This window comes from Archocentrus centrarchus, chromosome 4 (assembly GCF_007364275.1).
Source record: "Archocentrus centrarchus isolate MPI-CPG fArcCen1 chromosome 4, fArcCen1, whole genome shotgun sequence".
NCBI lineage: Eukaryota > Metazoa > Chordata > Actinopteri > Cichliformes > Cichlidae > Archocentrus > Archocentrus centrarchus.
This window is the reverse complement of record NC_044349.1, coordinates 26,498,533-26,519,175: the sequence shown is the minus strand read 5'-3', so window position 1 is coordinate 26,519,175 and position 20,643 is coordinate 26,498,533. Positions and strand designations below refer to the sequence as shown.

Genomic DNA, 20,643 nt, shown 5'->3' with positions numbered 1-20,643 from the left:
CAGAGTCATTTGCTTCAGACCTTCAATGTGGCCTTCAGATTAGCTCAAGAACAGCTTCATGGAATGGGGTTCCATGGCTGAGCAGCTGCATCCAAGCCTTACAGTACATCACCATGTGCAAAGCAAAGCATTGGATGCAGGGGTGTAAAGCATGCTGCCCCTGGGTTGTAGAGTGATGGAGATGTGTTCTCTGTAGTAATGAATCACACTTATCCATCTGGCAACCTTGTAGACAAGTCTGGGTTTGGTAGCCAAAAGAACGGTACTTGTCTGACTGCACTGTGCCAAGTGTAAAGTTTGGTGAGGGGGAGATTATGGTGTGAGGTTCATTTTTCAGGAGTTGGGCTTGGCCCCTTACTTACAGTGGAACTCTTAATGCTTCAGCATACCAAGACATTTTGCACAATTTCATGCTCCTAAATTTGTGGGAACAGTTTGGGGATGGCCCCTTCCTCTATCAACATGACCGATAGAACACCTTTGGGACGAATTAGAGCGGAAACTGTGAGCCCGGCTTTCTTATCCGACATCAGCGTCTGACCGCACAAATGTGCTTCTGGAATAATTGTCAAAAATTCCCATGAACACACTCCTAAACCTGTGGAAAGCCTTCCCAGAAAAGTTGAAGCTGTTAACGCTGCAAAGGGTGGACTGACATATTAAACCCTATGGATTAATATGATTTCATAAACATGTGACGGCAGGTGAGTAAATACTTTACCTTGCAGTAAACGCTAAATGCTGTGGCCACTGACTTATTGAGTGAACAGTTAGGCCTGAATTACACTTCTGCCTCGGGTTTTTGTGGGTAACTGAAAATCACCTTTGAAGCCTATGCAGTAATCACAATCCTTGTGGATGTGTAGTTACATCATATATTACAGTGTAATGTTCAGAGGGGATTTCCAGTCACATACATAGGACCAACGCAGAACTCTAATTAGATAGAGTGATAATTCTTTTTGCATATAAACCAGAAGAGCTACACTTACATATCATGCATTCAACATGTTACAGAGCACCATTTACTTCTACTAATGGGTTTGCAGAAATCAGATAAAAAGCGTACACAACAAAAACATTATTATTCTGATGTTTTGTCAATCCAATCAGCTGCTAAAAGCACTCCCTATGTTTGAATATCCCTCATCACATTGTCAGCATGACAAGGCCTCTCACAGCTTCTGGGATTTTATGTTTAATAGGAAGCCCAAAATTGTCTTTTTTAGCTCCCCTTTTCCTCTTCTTCCCCTTCTTCTTCCCGCTAGGAAAGATGCAACCTCCACGTACCTGCAGAGAGTAAGGCAAGTCCTGAAGAGTCAGTTGAATGGGAAGAACAAGATCCGTGCTATCAACACCTACACCCTGCCAGTTGTCAGATACCCTGCTGGGATAATAAGCTGGCCAAAGGAGGAAATAGAAGCCACTGACATCAAGACAAGAAAGCTCCTTACCATGCATGGAGGGTTTCACCCCAAATCCAGCACCTTGAGACTGAACGCTAAGCGGAAGGAAGGTGGCCGAGGACTAGTGAGTGTCAGAACCACTATTCTAGATGAAACAGCAAAGATCCATGAATAGATCAGGAAGATGGCCACAAAGGATCATGCACTTAGTGAGTACCTCAGGCAGCAGAGACCCAAGAAAGAAGAGGAGGAAGAACAGGAACCATCATGTAAGGACAGGCCTCTGCATGAAATGTACCATCAGCAGACTGAAGAAGTGGCTGACATAGAAAAATCCTACCAATGGCTGGACAAGGCTGGACTGACAGACAGCACAGAGGGCACTAATCATGGCAGCACAAGAACAAGCTCTAAGATCGAAAGAGGCTGAGCTGTACCACACAGGCAAGACCCCAGGTTCAGGCTGCACAGAGATGCCCCTGTGACAATCCAGCACATAACAGCAGGGTGCAAAATAATAGCAGGCAGGGCATACCTGGAATGCAATAACCAAGTGGCCGGCATAGTATACAGGAACATCTGTGTCGAGTATGACCTGGAAGTCCTGAGGTCAAAATGGGATAGGCCCCAAAGGGTGGTTGAGAATGACCAAGCTAAGATCCTGTGGGACTTAATTTAGAATTTAGAAACGCTGCATTTAAAATTACCTGCCATATGTTACTCCCTTTATTTTTGCTAGCTAAGATGCTGAAGTACTGCAAACACAACTATGAACATCTGCCCTCGGCCTGGCTCACTGTAACCCCTGATTATAGTGCTATAAATGATACATAAATTATATGGGTTTGCCTCTTTAATTGCTTTGTATGCAATATGTCCCGGTGATGGAGGATACGCCAGTACAATTGTCTCTTATGTGCTATTATCTCTCCGTTTAGGCTCAGATTGTTTGATTTTTGAAGGCGCAGTGACCGGAAATAAAAACTTCTCTCAGATGCGTTAAACCTAAAGTAATAAGTCTGTTTGAAAATGTAAGTAGTAGAAAGTACAGATATTCTTGTAAAAATGTAGGGAATAAAAGTAAAAAGTAGTCAGAAAACTCTGACAGAGCAGATTAATGCATTATTTATGTAAAACACAGTGTTTGCCAACAGAGCAACGCAGTTGAATAAACTCTTCTTTTCAGCAGATAAATACAAAATAAATATGGATAAATACATGATACAAGTGCAGACTTCTTGCCAAAGGTTACTCACAGCTGTATGTTGCTGACTATGATGAAACGTTTTCACCTGTGATACGTTTTAGCTCAATTCGTACATTATTATCCTTTGCCATCCAGAATAACCTACATGTAAATCAAATGGATGTTGTCACTGTATTCTTAAATGGACACCTGGAGGAAGAAATATACATGGAACAACCTGAGGGATACATCAAACCAGGTCAGGGGGAGCACCTTTTGTGTACAAGCTTAAAAAATTAATCTACGGACTAAAAGAGTCTCCTCATTGCTGGAACAAAGAATTCACACAATTCATGAAGAATCTTGGATTCAAACAGAGCATCTCAGATCCCTGTGTGTTTGTGAGGTCATCACAGGAGCTGGATATAATTGCAGTCTATGTAGATGATCTGATGTTGATTGCAGAGTCAACTGAAAGCATGGATGAGTTCAAACTGGCTCTCCAGGAGCGCTACAAAATGAAGAACTTGGATGAGCTGTCCTATATCCTGGGAATCTTGGTTGTTCAAGACAAAGCAGAAAACTGCATCTTTCTTCATCAGAAACAGTATATTGAAACCATTCTTCAGAAGTATGGGATAGATAAAGCAACCACTGCTGACATCGGTGAAAAGCTGAAAAGGGATGATGGTGTCAGTAATACTGTCAATCCAAGTACTTACCAGTGCTTGGTAGGAAGTCTACTGTATGCAGCGATGACAACATGACCAGACATAGCACAAGCAGTGAGTACTGTGTCAAAATTCAATGCAATCACAAATGCTGCACATGTGACTGCTGTAAAGAGAATTTTTTTGATACTTAAAGGGCACAGTTAACCTTGCTCTGAAGTATGACTGTTCAGGGAACAAAGATTTCATTGGCTTCTCTGATGCTGACTGGGCTGGAGATCAGGATGACCTGCATTCAACAATAGGCAACATATTTCTACTGAATGGAGGAGCAGTGAGCTGGCTAAGCAAGAAACAAACAACGGTTGCACTTTCAACTGCAGGGACTTAAGGGTGGCGGCGTGTTCGGATGCAGCAGCTACACCAGATCATAAAGTTGGTGTTTTTGTTGTCTGGCATAGACTTTATCTGTAGCAGTAACCTTGCGAACATGTGCATTCGAACCCATGCACGTGTACCACCGAGACACATTGGTACGGATCGGAAATTATGCAGGAAACTTTATCGAAGACGGAATATACGACACAGTACAGAAGCTTCGCCTGCTACGCAGACAAGCACACCAGCCTGGCCAGGTAAGAGGACATCGAAAGCAGTGTGCGAGAAAGCTGAAGCAAGGCAAGAGGGCAGGAGTTTGAGCTAGGTGGAAAGCTAACGCTAGCTGGCCAATTGTCCCATCCATCCTGCTTGCAAATGTCTGCTCACTAGACAACAAACTAGACCACATCAAACCCCAGCGGAACTCCCAACGTGAGTACTGAGACTGCTGTGTCTTTGTGTTTGTGGAAACATGGCTGAACAACAGTGTACAGGACTTCGCTATTTAGCTGCCAGGCCTGCTAGCTTTCCGAGCGGACAGAGACGCTACTCTGTCAGTTAAGACTTGAGGAGGGGGGCTATGCATATACGTAAACATTGACTGGTGCAAAGATGTGGTGCTCATCTCCAACTTCTGCTCTCCATTGGTGGAGTTTGTGACTGTTCGATGCCATCCATTCTACATTCCCCACAAATTCATGGCCGTGTTCCTACTTGGTGTTTACATCCCACCAAGTGCCAGTGCCACAAACACATTAGCACTACAAACATCAGTGATGCTTACCAAGCCACACCCCTCCCCCACCTGGGTTACTCCGACTACATCACTGTTATGCTGATTATCACGCTAATTATCATCATTATCACATTATGCTACCATTATCACACGTTCCAATCAGAAACCGTGGATGACTGCAGAGGTAAGGGTGCTATTGAAAGCCAGGGACGCTGCTTATAGGTCGGTGGAAGAGGCAGCTCTGAAGGAAGTGAAAGCTAAGCTGTCCCGGGCCATCAAAACAGCAAAGCGCACCCACGCTCAGAAAATCCACAACCACTTCACAAATACCAAAGACACACAACGCCTGTGGCAGGGGATTCAAGCGATCACCAATTACAGGCCAGCTCCACTCTCCTGTGTTGGTGATAGCTCCCTTCCTGAGGCACTGAATCAGTTTTACTCAAGATTTAAAAAACAGAATGACAGAGTAGCAAGGAAAGCCATCCCAATGACCAGGTGCTACATCTGTCCACCTCTAAAGTGAGAAAAACTCTGCTTAGAGTCAACCTACCGAAGGCTGCTGGACCAGACCAAATTCCAGGTCATGTGCTGAGAGAATGTGCAGACTAACTGGCTGACATCCTGAATGATGTCTTCAACATCTGTCTAAGCTACACTGTTGTCCCCCACCTGTTTCAAGATCACCACCATCATCCCTGTACCAAAGAAATCCACAGTGATCTGTCTCAATGACTACCACCCAGTTGCGCTCAAATCCACCATCATGAAGTGCTTTGAGAGACTAGTCATGAAACACATCTAGACCCAGCTACCTGCCACAATGGACACCATGCAGTTTGCATACTGAGCAAACCGCTCCACGGAGGATGCCATCACCACTGCTGTTCACCTGGCTCTCACCCACCTGGACAAAAGAGACACTTATGCCAGAATGCTGTTCATAGACTTCAGCTCAGTATTCAACACAATCATCCCCCACCAGCTGGTAGAGAACCTAGCCCAGCTGGGTCTGAACACCACCCTCTGCGACTGGGTCCTAGACTTCCTGGTAGGAAGACCACAGGCAGTCAAAATAGGAAATAGGATCTCCAACATCACCATGCTGAATACAGGAGCTCCCCAAGGCTGCATGCTCAGTCCTCTGCTGTTCACACTCCTAACCCATGACTGCGTAGCCACACACAGCTCAAACCACATCATCAAATTTACAGATGACACAACAGTGGTGGGGTTGATTAGTGAGAACAATGAGGCCTTGTACAGAGAGGAGGTGCCACAGCTCAGCAGCTGTGTGCTGAAAACAACCTGTCCCTCAATGTGGACAAAACAAAGTAAGAAATCATTCATTTCAGGTGACCTCCAGGCAAACACACCCCACTGATCATTCCTGACCTCCCAGTTGAGATTGTCCACAGCACCAAGTTTCTGGGTGTCCACATCACAGACAGCCTCTCGTGGACTACAAACACCACACACATCACTGCTTCTACTTTTCCACCGCTGAGGTGCTGGTGTTCGTGCCAGTGCTGGCATCATCCTTTATGTATGACTGTGGGTGGGTCCTCGTCTGGACACAGAAGCCAAAGGGCACAAACGTGGGAGAACATGCTCCCCTTTCTTGTGCTGCTAACATATTTTACAGTCCAAACAAAACTACTGCAGCATCTGTGTGCAGCACAGAGGTTAACACAGACAACAATTACGAGAAAGATGACAAGTACGCACTTTGCGTCCTTTTATCTGTGAAATGAATTGATACAAAGCAGCGAGTTCAGCCTTAGGGCCCAACCTATTTCACAGCTGTGAAAATTGCTTCACTTTTCTCATGTAATACACATGTATTATGGTAGAAAACGTTATGTTGTGATGGCAGAGTCACACCCTTCTGCCCCTTTCGTCATGCGTTCTTGGATCGAGACCAGCTAGTTTGCGGGGCCCAAGTTGAACCCGTTTTTTGGCTGAGCACGGTGGAAAAAATGTTTTTTTCCACCACTTTTTCATGGTGGAAAAACCGCTGAACGGTTCAAATACTGGCATTGGCACCAGAACCACGTCTGTGGAAAAGTGGCCTAAGAAAGCCAGCAAAAGACTACTTCCTGCATACAGTAAGCTCCAGAAAGCCCACTTCGCCTCCCCATTCTTGACAACCTTCTACAGAGGGACTATTGAGAGTATCCTCAGCAGTGCCATCACAACATGGTTTGGAAACTGCACCGCTGCTGAAAGGAAGGCCCTGCAGCAGATTGTGAGAATGTCCGAAAAGATCACCGGGACCTCTCTTCCCAACCTCTCTGACATCTATAACACCCAATGTCTACACAAAGCCACAAGCATTGTTAAGGACACAACACACCCATCCCATGGACTCTTTTCCCTACTGCCATCAGGAAAAGGGTATGCCAGTATAGCTGCCACACCTCGAGAAAGGTGGAAAAGTTTCTTCCCCCAAGCAGTCAGATTGCTGAACAGCAAAACTTCAATGAACTGAAATGCACTCCTGAACTTTTTCTCTGCTGCTAAATTCTATATATCCTACCTCCACCTCAATGTGTATTTAACTGACAATAGCCAGTGTTAAATTATAATAACCAGTGCCTTAACTTATGACAGCAGTGTGTCAACTCATATAACCAGTGCTCTGCTACAAATGTACCTATGCCCTGTCTCCTGTTGTGTCACACCCTTGTTTGTCTTAAAGGCTCTACCTTAAGTAGAAACTGCACTTGATGTTTACTTCTAATATATGTGCACTAAATGTAAATTGTGTTTTGATATACTTTATATGTAACACCTCTGGATCCATGGTAAAACATTGTTTCCTCTTTATACAGTGTATATTGTTGAAATGACAAATAAACCCAGTTGACTTGACTTGACTTGAAGCTGAGTATGTTGCTGCCAGTCAAGCATCTCAAGAGAGTACCTGGCTGAGATGATTACTGAGTGATCTTGGTATGGTCACAACGCCTACAGTGATTCTGGAGGACAATCAATGAGCCATTGTAATAGCAAAGAATCCAGTGAGCCATTCAAAGACCAAGCACATAGACATTCGTTATCATTACATTCGTGAGTGTGTGCAGAATGATGAAATCAAGATGGAATCTTGTCCAACAGATGACATGAAGGCAGATATCTTGACAAAGCCTCTTGCAAGACAGAAATTTGAGTATCTTAGGAGAGAGACTGGACTTTTGCCATTGTAAATCTGTGATAGAATGTTCTGCTTTGTGGTTCTGTTATAAAATGGGTAATATATTTTTTGTTGAATATAGCAAGACAAAAATAAACTATAAACAGAAAAGACTAATAGGTTAGTCTTGCAAGTTGCATTAAATTTATTATATCAGCATTACCTTGTGTCTTAATACCATTGTAAAATGAATTGGGAGTGTTGAAATATGAAGCAGTAATTTGTTCAATGGTTGTTAATGGCGAGGCCGTTATGCTACCATCTACTCTGTCTACTCAATACTGCAGCTGTACTGTTCCGTTCTAGATAATAATAATTAAAAAAAAAAAGTCTGTTCTCATCAACTTGTCTGACTGTATTGTGCCAGGTGCAAAGTTTGATGGAGAGCAGATTACGGTGTGGGGTTGTTTTTCAGGAGTCAGGCTCAGCCCTTTACTCACAGTTAAAAGAACTCTTAATGCTTCAGCATAGCAAGACATTTTGGACAATTTCATGCTCCCAGCTTTGTGGGAACAGCTTGGGGATGACCCCTTCCTGTTCCAACATGACTGTGCACCAGTGCACAAAGCAGGTCCATAAAGACATGGATGAGGGAGTTTGGTGTTGAAGAGTGTGCACAGAGTACTGGCCTCAACCCGATCGGAGACTGCAAGCCAGGCCTTGTTGACCAACATCAGTGTCTGACCTCACAAATGTACTTCTGGAAGAATTGTCAAAGTTTCCATAAACACACTCTTAAACCTTGTGGAAAGCCTTTCCAGAAGAGGTACAGCTGTAATGGCTGCAAAGGGTGGAGCAACATCAAATTAAACCCAATGGATTAAGAATGGGATGTCACTCAAGTTAATGTGTGTGAAGGCAGGTGAGTGAAATTTTTTGGCAACAATATAGCATAACTTTGCTGGACTATATGGTTGTTGGTTCTGTGTTCTCAGATTGTATACATTTTCTTTGTCTTTGATACATATAATTTCACAACTATAATTTTTTCATTTTTTTCCAGGTCATGATTGTAAATGAGAACTGATTCTCAAACATTTTACCTGGTAAAACAAAGGTTTTAAAAAACTGTAAATAATCATTTTTCCTTCAGTGTCAATTGCAGGCTTTATGTCATGCTCTCATGATTCCTCCCATTATGCAACAGACATTTTTACCAGGTATAGTGTTAAAGTAATGTTTACATAGTTTGGCATCTATTGTTAGGTAGTATACAATAGTATAATGCAATATATTCTGAAAGTGTATAATCAGTTCAATTGTATTTATTTAATCAGTAGTTAGGGTTTCTATGTAGATAGGCAGTCAGAGTTGGTACCAGGACATCAGAAACAAAGACAGTGAGCACTGGGACCCCACAAGGCTGTGTGCTCAGTCCTCTCCTGTACACCCTCTTCACCTACGACTGCATCCCCTCCCAAAGCAACACCTCCATCGTCAAGTTTGCTGACGACACCACCATCATTGGGCTGATTACTGGGGGAGAGGAAGCAGCTTACAGGGAAGAGGTGGCCCAGCGGGTGTCCTGGTGCCAGGAAAATAATCTCTCCTTAAATACAGAGAAGACTAAGGAGATGATTATTGACCCGAGGAAGAGAAGAGACCAGCATGCTCCATTATTCATCAACGGGACTCAGGTGGAGAGAGTGAAGACCTTCAAATTCCTTGGCACCCACATCAGTGAAGACCTCACCTGGACCTACAACACAGCACAGACTGTCAAGAAAGCTCAGCAGAGACTCTTCTTCTTAAGGAAACTGAGGAAATTCGGATTATCCCCCAAGCTCCTCAGCAACTTTTACAGATGCACTGTGGAGAGCATCCTGACAAACTCCATCACGGTGTGGTATGGAAACTGCACCAGTCAGGACAGGAAGGCTCTCCAGCGTGTCATCAAAACAGCACAATTCATCTGTGGAGCTGCCTTCCCATCACTACAGGACACTTATAATACCCGGGTAATAAAGAGGGCACACAACATCATCAACGACCGTACCCACCCACAGCACACACTGTTCACACTCCTGCCATCTGGCAGACGTTACAGGAGTGTAAAAGCAAGAACAACCAGACTAAAAAACAGTTTCTATCCACAGGCCATCGGGCTACTGAACCACTGACTGATTACCAAACTGTGATTACCTGCCTTTCTTTCATCTGTATATATCTGTATATATTGCACTTGCTTTATTATTTATTTATTTTTATTTTCTACTTTTACTTTCCTAATATACTAGTTCTTAAATTTTATTTTAACTTAGTTGCTTATTTCAATTGTTTGTAAAGCAGTCGCAAGTAAGAATTTCATTGCTCAGCATAACCACAGTGTTTTGCGGTGTACATGACAATAAACTTCTTGAATCTTGAATCTTGAATATTTCTACATTGTGGTATTGCTTGTTTTTGTTGAGTTTCCTGTTTTTGTTAGTGGCATGCTCTTATTTTGAAGACCAGCCTCGGACACAAGTGAGATCTCAACAACCATCAATCTTATCTTGACCGATGTGTTTTAGTAAAAAATTAGCCCATCCATTTATCTGATTGCACTTTCAAGGTAGCACCACAGCTAAAACACTACTTTAATTCAGAATCAAAAAGTGAAAAAATGGAGACATTATACCACGTTCTTGGCTTGGAGTGGTTAGATGGCAGGAGCATTTTACTATTTTTGTGTATTTTTCTGCTGTTGACTGATATTTTGAAGGACAGAGTACCAAAAAACTTTCCTCCTGGACCGTGGGCTCTTCCTTTTTTTGGTGATGTTCATCGCATCAGACCTGACAGAATTCACCTGCAGTTCAGAAAGGTATGAGTCTTAACTTTTATTATTTTATTATCATAGAATAAAATATCCGAGGATTAAAGAAACGTCCTGGGGATCCTGCTAACTTCAAACCTATTTTTGAATACCCATTAGTTTTACTTCATGGAAGAATATATTTAATATATATGCAATAGTTAGTAAAATGAAAATTTTATAAGTAATTTACATCAAGCTCATAAAAGACCCTACTGAAAACTCTGGAAATCATTAACTCAGTGGACTTTATCCTCAGTTCCCTTTAGTCACACTTTTTTCCAGATGTTTTGACCACCAAACTCAAAGTAAAATGGTTTACTGAGGCCATAAAACATTATGTCAGAATATAAAGTATGTGGTAAGAGGGAAGTTGCGAATTGCAGTTCACTAGTTTGGTGCTCTTAAAGTTGCTTTTGGAACCAACCTCAAGAGGCTTCAATTACAGCCACATTTTAGGTCACTCATATTCTCATATCAACATTTTATCATGGGATTCCAGCTTGGTTTCTTGTTAAGAGACATAATATTAGTGAGGCAGCATTGCTCCATTCTTAACATTTTTCAGTTAAGAATGCAGAAGAGGGATATTATTCCTCTGAATGTTACATGTAAGCTGGGTGGGACACAGAAAGAATAAGATTTTTAAAGTTTTCCTTCTTAGAAAATATATCAACTTACTACTGAACAACAACACCTGTCCACTGTCTTTTTTGTAGTTTGCAGAGAAATATGGAAAAATTTTCACCCTTCGACTCTTTGGTCAAAGAATTGTGGTCATTAATAGCTACAAGTTTGTGAAAGAAGCCCTGGTCCAGCGAGCAGAAGACTTCATAGATCGTCCCACCATACCATTGTTTGAAGCTTTATTTGGGAACAAAGGTTGTGTTTTTTCTTTTTCTCTTTCAGTTTTTCTTTTCTATTTCATTAGTACTTAGTAAAATAAACAGTAAAATTGTGACACTTACATCCAGTCTAATTTGGTGTCTTTATGTTTTCAAAGGTCTTGTGAGTTCAAATGGTTATGCATGGAAGCAGCAGAGAAGATTTGCTCTTCATACACTCAGAAACTTTGGTCTGGGCAAGAAGACGCTGGAGTTATACATCCAGCAGGAGTGCCAGTATATCTCAGAAGCTTTCACACAACACCAAGGCAAAACAATCTATGCTGTTTTACTCTTGTATTGGGGAGGGGGGGGGGGGTTTAAATATTTCGCTGCTTATTACAGTGACTTGTTTAGTTTTTCCTGCAAAATTTAAACAAATTAGTGCATGGGAAAGAAACCGAGTTAAAAGAAAATCACCATCCTCTATGATAGAGCTGAAGCTATGAGACTGATTATCACAAGTCAATAGCACTTGCTTACTTTGATTTGATATGGGGTACATCTCATGTGTCATATCCAAATGTTCTGTTTTCATTTACAGGAAAGCCCTTTAATGCCCAGCCACTGATAAACAATGCTGTGTCAAACATCATCTGCTGTTTGGTGTTTGGGAATCGATCTGAGTACACTGACAAGCAGTACCAGTCCATTACTCATAACTTCAGTGAAATTTTGCGCTTACAGGGAACCGTGTCAACACAGGTAAACCTCTTTTGAACATGCCACATCATGCAATAATCATATTAAATCAGGATTTATACAAAATGCGTGTCACATTCACTTATATCTACTGTGAATTGATTTCCTTCTTCGGTCTTTCTCAGTTTAAGTGGAGTGTGAATCCCAGTGATCCTGGGAGTTATGTTTTTAGGAGCACAGTCTCCTGGTAGAGTAGAGAGTAGAGTATCTGATCATAAATATCCTAATTTTTACATCAGAATCCATCAGCTCATAAAGGGAAGTAAGTGGAGCTGTAGTGCTTCTTGAAGCAATTCTAGAAATTTTTAAGCCATGTTAAAACTCCTTATTTAGCTTATCTGGGCAGTTATTTTCAAGCCTTATATCGCTATAAATGAAGTATAACCTTTTATGCTTTAAAAGTAACTTTGAACTTTGTACATTTGCAAATATTTACAGTTTTGATTCAATGCTGTGAAGTTGTTTCAACATGGTGAGGAGAGGAGGGTGAAGAGAGATGGAAGCGGCATGGTGTGAGAAGGGGTGAGTGTGAAAGAGATGGGGTAATAGACAGAAAAGGGAATGGGAGGGAGAAGGAAAGAGAGGGAGGAGGAACAGAGGAGGGAAAGAGAAAAGGGAATGGGAGGGAGAAGGAAAGAGAGGGAGGAGGAACAGAGGAGGGAAAGAGAAAAGGGAATGGGAGGGAGAAGGAAAGAGAGGGAGGAGGAACAGAGGAGGGAAAGAGAAAAGGGAATGGGAGGGAGAAGGAAAGACAGGGATGAGGAACAGAGGAGGGAAAGAGAAAAGGGAATGGGAGGGAGAAGGAAAGACAGGGATGAGGAACAGAGGAGAGAAAGAGAAAAGGGGTGGGAGGGAAAGAGAAAGAGGAAGTGGAGGGGTGAAGGTGAAGAAGATGATGAAAAAGTGAAGAGTAAACTGCTGCTTAGTCTGAGAGAAACCATCACTCTCCTCAACCTTTGCATTGTTAGGACACACTTCACATCACATTGTCCTCCACAAGGTTCTTTAAAAGCGGCTGCTCTTCCTCGTCCACTTTGAATTTTAGTTTCTTCTTTGCCTTGTCCACTTTCAGGCTGAACTTCTTCTTTGCCTCGTCCACTTTCAGGTTGAGCTTCTTTTTTGCTTCTTTTATTCGCCTTTTCATACCTTTTTTTCCCTCTATGTCCATCATTTCGTTCTCTCCCATGTCCATCTTTATCAAACCTTCTATCTTTTGTTCAATTGCTTGCTGTACTGCCAGTAATTCTTTCTTCACGTTTTCTGCTTCCTTCTTTAGGTTTTCGATGTTTGCTGCTTGGACTCGTCTTTTGTCTTCTTCCAGAGCTTTCTTTAATTCACATAAGTCCTTTACATTGTCGCATTTTTCTTTGGCCAGCAGCTTTTCTTCTTCAGTATCCTCTTTCAGACAGGCATTTTCAGCCTTCATGGCTTTAAAGGACACAGTTCCAAAGACTGAGGTGCTCAAAAGTCTTGCTGTGAAGATTTTCTTGTTCATCATGGAAATTAAGCTACAGATAAGGACAGAATCATTAGTCTCACATAAAAATGTCTTTTTTTTTTAAGTGCTGTTACAGTTGCTTCTCAATTGATTTGGAGCAGTTCTCACAGCAGAAAAGTCATTGTCATCAGGAAGGCATTTCCTCACCCACATTAGCCTCAACATTACACCTCTCGATCTCTCCTTTTCCTATTGGGGTTTGTTTCATCCATCCATTTCCTCCTGCATATCTTTTTAAGGGTTGCAGGGGGCTGGAACCCATCCCAGCTGTCATAAGGCGAGAGGCAGGTTACACCCTGGTCGAGTCACCAGCCGGTCATAAGGCTAACACACACAGACACACAACCATTCACACTCACACCTAGGGGCAATTTAGAATCACCATTTAACTTAACTCCACAAGGTACATGTCCTTGGACCATGGGACAAAACCAGAGTGCTCACAGGAGAACACGGGGAGAACATGCAAACTCCACACAGAAAGGTGCCGGCCAAGGTGGACCCGAGCCCCGGACCTTCTTGCTGCGAGGCAACAGTGCTAACCACCACACGACTCACTTCTTTCAATATTTTTTTAAAGAAAACATGTCCATGTATTCTTGAGCTGGAATCATCATCACTACACTTATTTTTCCTTATGTAGGAGAGCCAGGGTCCTCCTAAGGGAAGTTGGAGGGTTTCGTGCATCCTGGTGAACTTTTTCACCAAATGTAGTTTAACATCTCAGATGTGTTTCAGCAGTATTTCTGCTCAATGTTAAAACATTTCTGTACTTTTATGTCCTTCTTCCTTCCTTCTAGCTTCTCCGTCACACTGTGTGTATGTGTGTGTGTAACGGACACTGAGAAATATGAACTGTATTTAAACAATCACAAGTTAAATCTTATTGAAACAAACAAACAAAGCTTGGTGACTTTTCCTTAAAATATTTTCCCCTTTGGAAGTTATATTTCTACCACCACCTCTGCTGTTTTCTGTTAGATTTCAATGCTTTGACTACAATGTCTCTTTCTATGTGGTGCACACAGACGTGGATCTCTCTTTGAATGTTAATGTTTATTTATTTGTTAAAAGATGATTTAATCAGATTTCCAAAGTGTTGAATGATTTAATAACTGTTCTCCTGTTCTGTAGATGTACAACGCAATGCCCTGGCTGATGAAGTGGCTGCCTGGACCTCATAAGAAGATGTTCACTCTGGTACAACAGATAAATGACTTCATAGAAATCAGTATCAAAGAACACAAAGAAAACCTTAACCCAGCATTACCAAGAGACTATATTGATGCCTTTCTGATAGAGATGGGAAAGGTGAGCTTTGGGCTTGATTTCTATTGTCTTTGTTCTGTTTGGTCTTGTAATGAAATATACCAACAGATTTTAATTTCTGCTGTTTGTGTCTCTGATAGGATGAGAACAATGATTCAAGTTTTGCTCTCAGCAACTTACGTGCTTGCACCATGGACCTGTTTTTTGCTGGAACTGAAACTACTACCACTACTTTACACTGGGGGCTGCTTTTCATGATCTATTACCCTGACATACAAGGTGTGTGTATGTCAGGATTATAATAGTTTTGAATTTTACCTTATCGTTTAGTTTCAGTTAGTTTTTACTTTTGTTTCTCAAATTCAGTTAGTTTTAATTAGTTTTCAGAGTGGTTTTGCTCATTTTTATTTTAGGTTTAAAGCTTAGTTTTAGTTTAGTTTCGTTAGTTTCAGTAGTAGTTTTAGTATTTTCATACTTTGTCAGGTGCAAGATTCAATGCACAAAAGTGACTATTGTGTAATTAAAACTCAAGATACCATAAAGAAATATATTCAACAACCAACAGTTCACAAGACAGAAGCACTACATGCTAAATGTGTAATAATTAGGACACACATGAACATCAACAGGGAGAAACAAAGAAAAATATGAACTCCCAAACTCAATAAATTCTACAATAAACTCCCAATAAACTCCAGTGTCAGTGCAGTAGATTAACAACACCTACATGTGGTGTTTGACAAAAACAAACTCTTTGAAGGAGTCAAAGGTCAAATCCAGCTGCATCCTAATGTTCTCACCACCCGAAGCTGTTTCTGCTTTGGAGCTAGCTTGGTTAGATGCTCGCTGATTAAACTTGTAGGGTCTTTGCAGCCTCTGTACAAAACAAGTGTCCGACCTCATGTCCACATTTATGCTTGTGTAGCTGTGTGTGTTGTGTGTGTTAATTACCTTGTGGTCATGTGCTGCGGTGCCAGCTGGGACTTTTTTTTGGGTCCTCGCTCTTTGTGCTCAGTTTTCTGGCTGCAAACATATTTGTCCCTGTTTTTCCACTTCCTTCATTTCCTCACGTCCATTCCGACTGCAGTCTCCCTCCAGGAATTTGCTGACATTTGTGAGTCCTTATACTGATGCTTTAATTATTATTCCTGATTGTTATTCTCTCACTGATAAAGTAGACGGAAACGCACAAGAACTGAACAGGTTAATCACAGCGTTGCGGCAGCGTGGACTCTGCCACTTTCTCGTGCACACGCACGCACACAGCTGCCCGACGGCGCTCCCAGCTTAAACTCGGAGAGCGGAAAAATGATCAATCCACAATGATTACAGTTATTTTTAGTTAGTTTTTTAAACTCACAATACAGTTTTAGTTAGTTATCGTTTTTTCCTTTTAATTGTAGTTTTTATTTATTTCAGTTAACGACAATGTTTTTTCAATTTCAGTTTTCGTTATTTTCGTTCGTTTTCGTTAACTGTAATAACCCTGGTGCACGTGTGTAACATTTCCAAAATTACTGTGTATTTTGTCTTGTCGTGACTTTATATTGCTGGGGGCCTCTCACACATCAGTGTTATATTACGAGAAAAAGCATCAGAAGTAGTTTGTGTAAGTCATTTATGTAATTCAGAATAATTTATTATAGTCATATACATATATATATTTTTATAGCATTTTTATCATTTTTTTTTTAATGTTTAGGTTTCAGTTTGGATTCAGTTAGTTTCCAGAGTATGTCTGATTCTTTAAGTTTAGTTAACAAATGATTAAATACTAAAACTCAAAAGACATTTCCTGCATATTTTCCTGTCTTCTATTTAGGGCAGCACGGTGGCGTGGTGGTTAGCACTGTTGCCTCACAGCTAGAATGACATCTAGAAGGTCTGGGTTAGATTCTTGCTGTGTAGAGTTTGCATGTTCTCCCTGTGTCTGTGTGGGTTTTCTCCGAGTACTCCAGTTTCCTCCCACAGTCCAAAGACATGCAGGTATTGGGGTTACGTTAATTGATCATTCTAAATTGCCCATAGGTGTGAATGGTTGTCTGTCTCTTTGTGTTGGCGACCTGTGCACTCTGCCTCTTGCCCTGTGGAGTGGAAGAGAATGGATGGCTTTTCTATTTATGTTGGTAGTTGTGTAATAATTCAGTATCATTAATAAATTTAGATTTTTTTTCTTAAAATTTTATTTTTACTTTAGTGACCTGGAGTGGTTTTACTCACTCTCTGTCTCAGCCTTAACTAACTGTAATAATCTTGACACAGACTCTCATTGTTTCCTGTTCACTGTGCAGAGAGAGTCCAGGCTGAGATCGATGCTGTGGTTGGTTCATCCAGACAGCCCTCTATGAGTGACAGAGAAAACATGCCCTATACTGATGCTGTTATTCATGAGATACAGAGAATGGCCAACATCGTCCCCCTCAACGTGGCTCGTATGGCAACCAAGGACACTACAGTGGATAAGTACACAATCCCAAAGGTACACAATGTATAAGAATTTCTGGCAGTATAACTGTTGAATAAAATATTTCTGGTCCAGCCACTTGAGACTGGCTCCAAAAGTTGATTCCCCCACACACTCATGTTAAAATACCCAACTAAACAACTAAAAGACATTTAAAGGCTGGATTAAAAATGGTTCTGATATCTGAGGATAGTGTTCTTGTTGCTCAAATTTGAATTACCAAATTGGGCTTCTAAACCATGTGTGTGCTGTCTTCCATATATGGTAACTTCTGACTCCGGGAAAGGAAAATGGCAGCAGCCAAATCACTAATGTTGAAGCATCAAAATGCAGAGACCAAAACCAAAGGATGACTTCACAGTGGCTGTGTCCATCTTTTAGTCTCTGTTTTTGAAGTTATGCCCTCACTATGTTTGGTTTCTCAGATCTTTGCTGCTGTAGGTAGGCCCAGTAAAAAACAACTCCCCATGAATGAAGAGCTCTTTCTACAATGATTCATAAATACAGATAATGATACACTTATGGCCCTGCAGGAGACTGACAGCCTTTCAGGATGTACCCTGTCTTTTGTCCTATGACAGCGAGGATAGGCTCCAAATCTTACAAAATCCACCATTTTATCAAAATGGGACTGAATCAACAATGGTTTCACACTAGGTTCTCTGAAATCCTGCATGTGAGGACAATGTAACTTTAAGAAAACCAAATAAAAGGATTGATAAGATCTGCAAGTTTATTTCTGCGCTCATATGAACTGAAACCAGTAACTGAAAGTGAAAAATTAATTTGGGAAAAGCCACTAGACAAAATATACTGGAGATAATTCTGAACTTTTTGAAAACATTAATTTATTAACACCTACAATTAAAACATTTAAAACAGTGCAGTGGTTAGCACTGGTGCCTCACAACAAGATGGTCCTGGTTCAAATCCACCATCTAGCCAGGTCTTTCTGTGTGGAGTTTGCATGTTCTCCCCATGTCTGCGTGGGTTCTCACTGGGTACTCCAGTTTCTTCCCACAGTCCAACGACATCCAGACCTTCCCAGCGTGTACCTCACATCTTACTCTTTGACAGCTGGGATAGGCTCAGGCACCCAGCAATCCTGAATTGGATAAGTGTAAGAAAATGGATGGGTGGAGATTTAAAACAACCACTGCACTGTGGTGCTCCTGGTTCTTAATTAACAGGCATTTTACATTCCAAACTTTGATACAATGACACACCAAATAGCTCTTTTGGAGCTTTTAACAATGCTACACAACATTTCTCTATCAGCTGGTCTTCTGTCACCTGGCAAATTCACACAATTTTCAGAAATAATTTAGACTTTTTTTCTGTTTTTGTTTCGCAGTTCTTAAGATTAATTTGAGATATTTTTTAGGGCACCATGATCCTGGCTACCCTGGACTCAGTCCTACATGATGAGTCGATGTGGGAAACTCCACACTCTTTCAACCCTCAACACTTTCTGGACAGGGATGGTAAATTTCGCAAGCGAGATGCCTTCCTTCCATTTTCTGCAGGTTTGTTGGATGTTAACACCCCTTATGCTGTTTAGTCAAGGCAAAATATCATGTATCCTTGGCTTGCTGCAGAAATGCAGTAAAAGCTGTGATATGAGTGGATATCTATGTTTGAATAAAACTTGTGTCTTATTGTGTATTCTCAGGTAAGCGAGTGTGTCTTGGAGAACAGCTGGCCCGGATGGAGTTATTTTTGTTTTTCACCTCCATCCTTCAAAGGTTCTCTCTGTCACCACCTGCTGGAGAGCAGCCCAGTCTGGAGTTTAGGTTGGGAGGCGCACATTGTCCCAAACCTTACCGCCTCTGTGCTGTAACACGTTGATACATCAACTGCCTTAACCTGATGGTGTTTTTTTTCTCAGCACAATGAAAATAGAGAAATTACATGATTTCACCACATTCCAATCATGTATGACTGATGTGCACAATAAAATCAAATAAATTCATTTTTTTTCACTGTGAGGTTCTGGAAATATATCAGAATAATATAGACAATGTTTTTTGCAAAGGCTGCTTGGATAGAGGGTAACAAATTTTTAAAGTGTTCTGCTAAAAGTGGAACCATATATTACACTAACCCTCTTCTTCACCTTCCAGGTTTCTTTCATCTTTTTGAGATCAGCTCTTAATTTTACATTAAACTCCCAATAAGATAGCCTAATGGGTGTATCTTTAAGGCTGATTACCAACAGTCTCATGTTGTATATGTGATTTAAAGACTTATATAATTAAAGGAGAAACTATATAGCGAAACACTATTATCTATTGTTAACATTTTTAAACATGATAAAAATATTCAGTTGAAAACTGAATGTTATCTGCTGGTAGTGAAGCAGAAGCTCCTCAGGAAGTAGATGCTATTGATAGCTGTTTGAGCTGGATGTTTCATGCTTACTGCATGCATTTGGGAAAGGGCAGCATTGTCATTAAGTGAGATATTCCATCCAACTTCTATTTTGTTTTGGTAACGCAGTTAAAACTCTGAATTAGTTCAGCATAAACAAGTGAAGACATGGAAACAGTATATAGTGTCCTCGGCTTGGAGCGGGCCACAACAGCAACCCTCAGAGCCAGAGACAGAATCAGGAAACCCAGGCTGCCCGCAGCCACTCATGAGTATTGAAGACCTGAGACCAGACATCCCGATGACAACCGTGTGTCCATCCCCAGAGCAGGAGGAGGGCGGTCCCAGCCAGGGCCCCCACAGCCAAAGGGCAAGAGCCCCAGAGATCCAGTGACGATGGGCAGCTGCCCCCACCACCGCACGATATTTTCCTGTCTGCTATTTAGGGCAGCACGGTGGCATGGTGGTTAGCACTGTTGCCTCACAGCTAGAATGACATCTAGAAGGTCTGGGTTAGATTCTTGCTGTGTAGAGTTTGCATGTTCTCCCTGTGTCTGTGTGGGTTTTCTCCGAGTACTCCAGTTTCCTCCCACAGTCCAAAGACATGCAGGTATTGGGGTTACGTTAATTGATCATTCTAAATTGCCCATAGGTGTGAATGGTTGTCTGTCTCTTTGTGTTGGCGACCTGTGCACTCTGCCTCTTGCCCTGTGGAGTGGAAGAGAATGGATGGGTTTTCTATTTATGTTGGTAGTTGTGTAATAATTCAGTATCATTAATAAATTTAGATTTTTTTTTCTTAAAATTTTATTTTTACTTTAGTGACCTGGAGTGGTTTTACTCACTCTCTCACTCAGCCTTAACTAACTGTAATAATCTTGACACAGACTCTCATTGTTTCCTGTTCACTGTGCAGAGAGAGTCCAGGCTGAGATCGATGCTGTGGTCGGTTCATCCAGACAGCCCTCTATGAGTGACAGAGAAAACATGCCCTATACTGATGCTGTTATTCATGAGATGCAGAGAATGGCCAACATCATCCCCCTCAATGTGGCTCGTATGGCAACCAAGGACACTACAGTGGAT

At 41.5% G+C, this 20,643-nt stretch overlaps 1 protein-coding gene across 1 annotated transcript; it reads left to right on the top strand.

The window, feature by feature from the left end:
• The first annotated feature begins 10,178 nt into the window (after positions 1 to 10,178).
• LOC115778543 (cytochrome P450 2J2-like) lies at positions 10,179 to 19,169 on the top strand. Its single transcript, XM_030726618.1, has 9 exons — positions 10,179 to 10,379; positions 11,090 to 11,252; positions 11,374 to 11,523; positions 11,799 to 11,959; positions 14,589 to 14,765; positions 14,864 to 15,002; positions 17,015 to 17,202; positions 18,572 to 18,713; positions 18,860 to 19,169. Exons 1-9 carry the CDS (start codon positions 10,179 to 10,181, stop codon positions 19,033 to 19,035), a joined length of 1,497 nt encoding a protein of 498 aa, XP_030582478.1. The 3' UTR covers positions 19,036 to 19,169.
• The last annotated feature ends 1,474 nt before the right edge of the window (positions 19,170 to 20,643 follow it).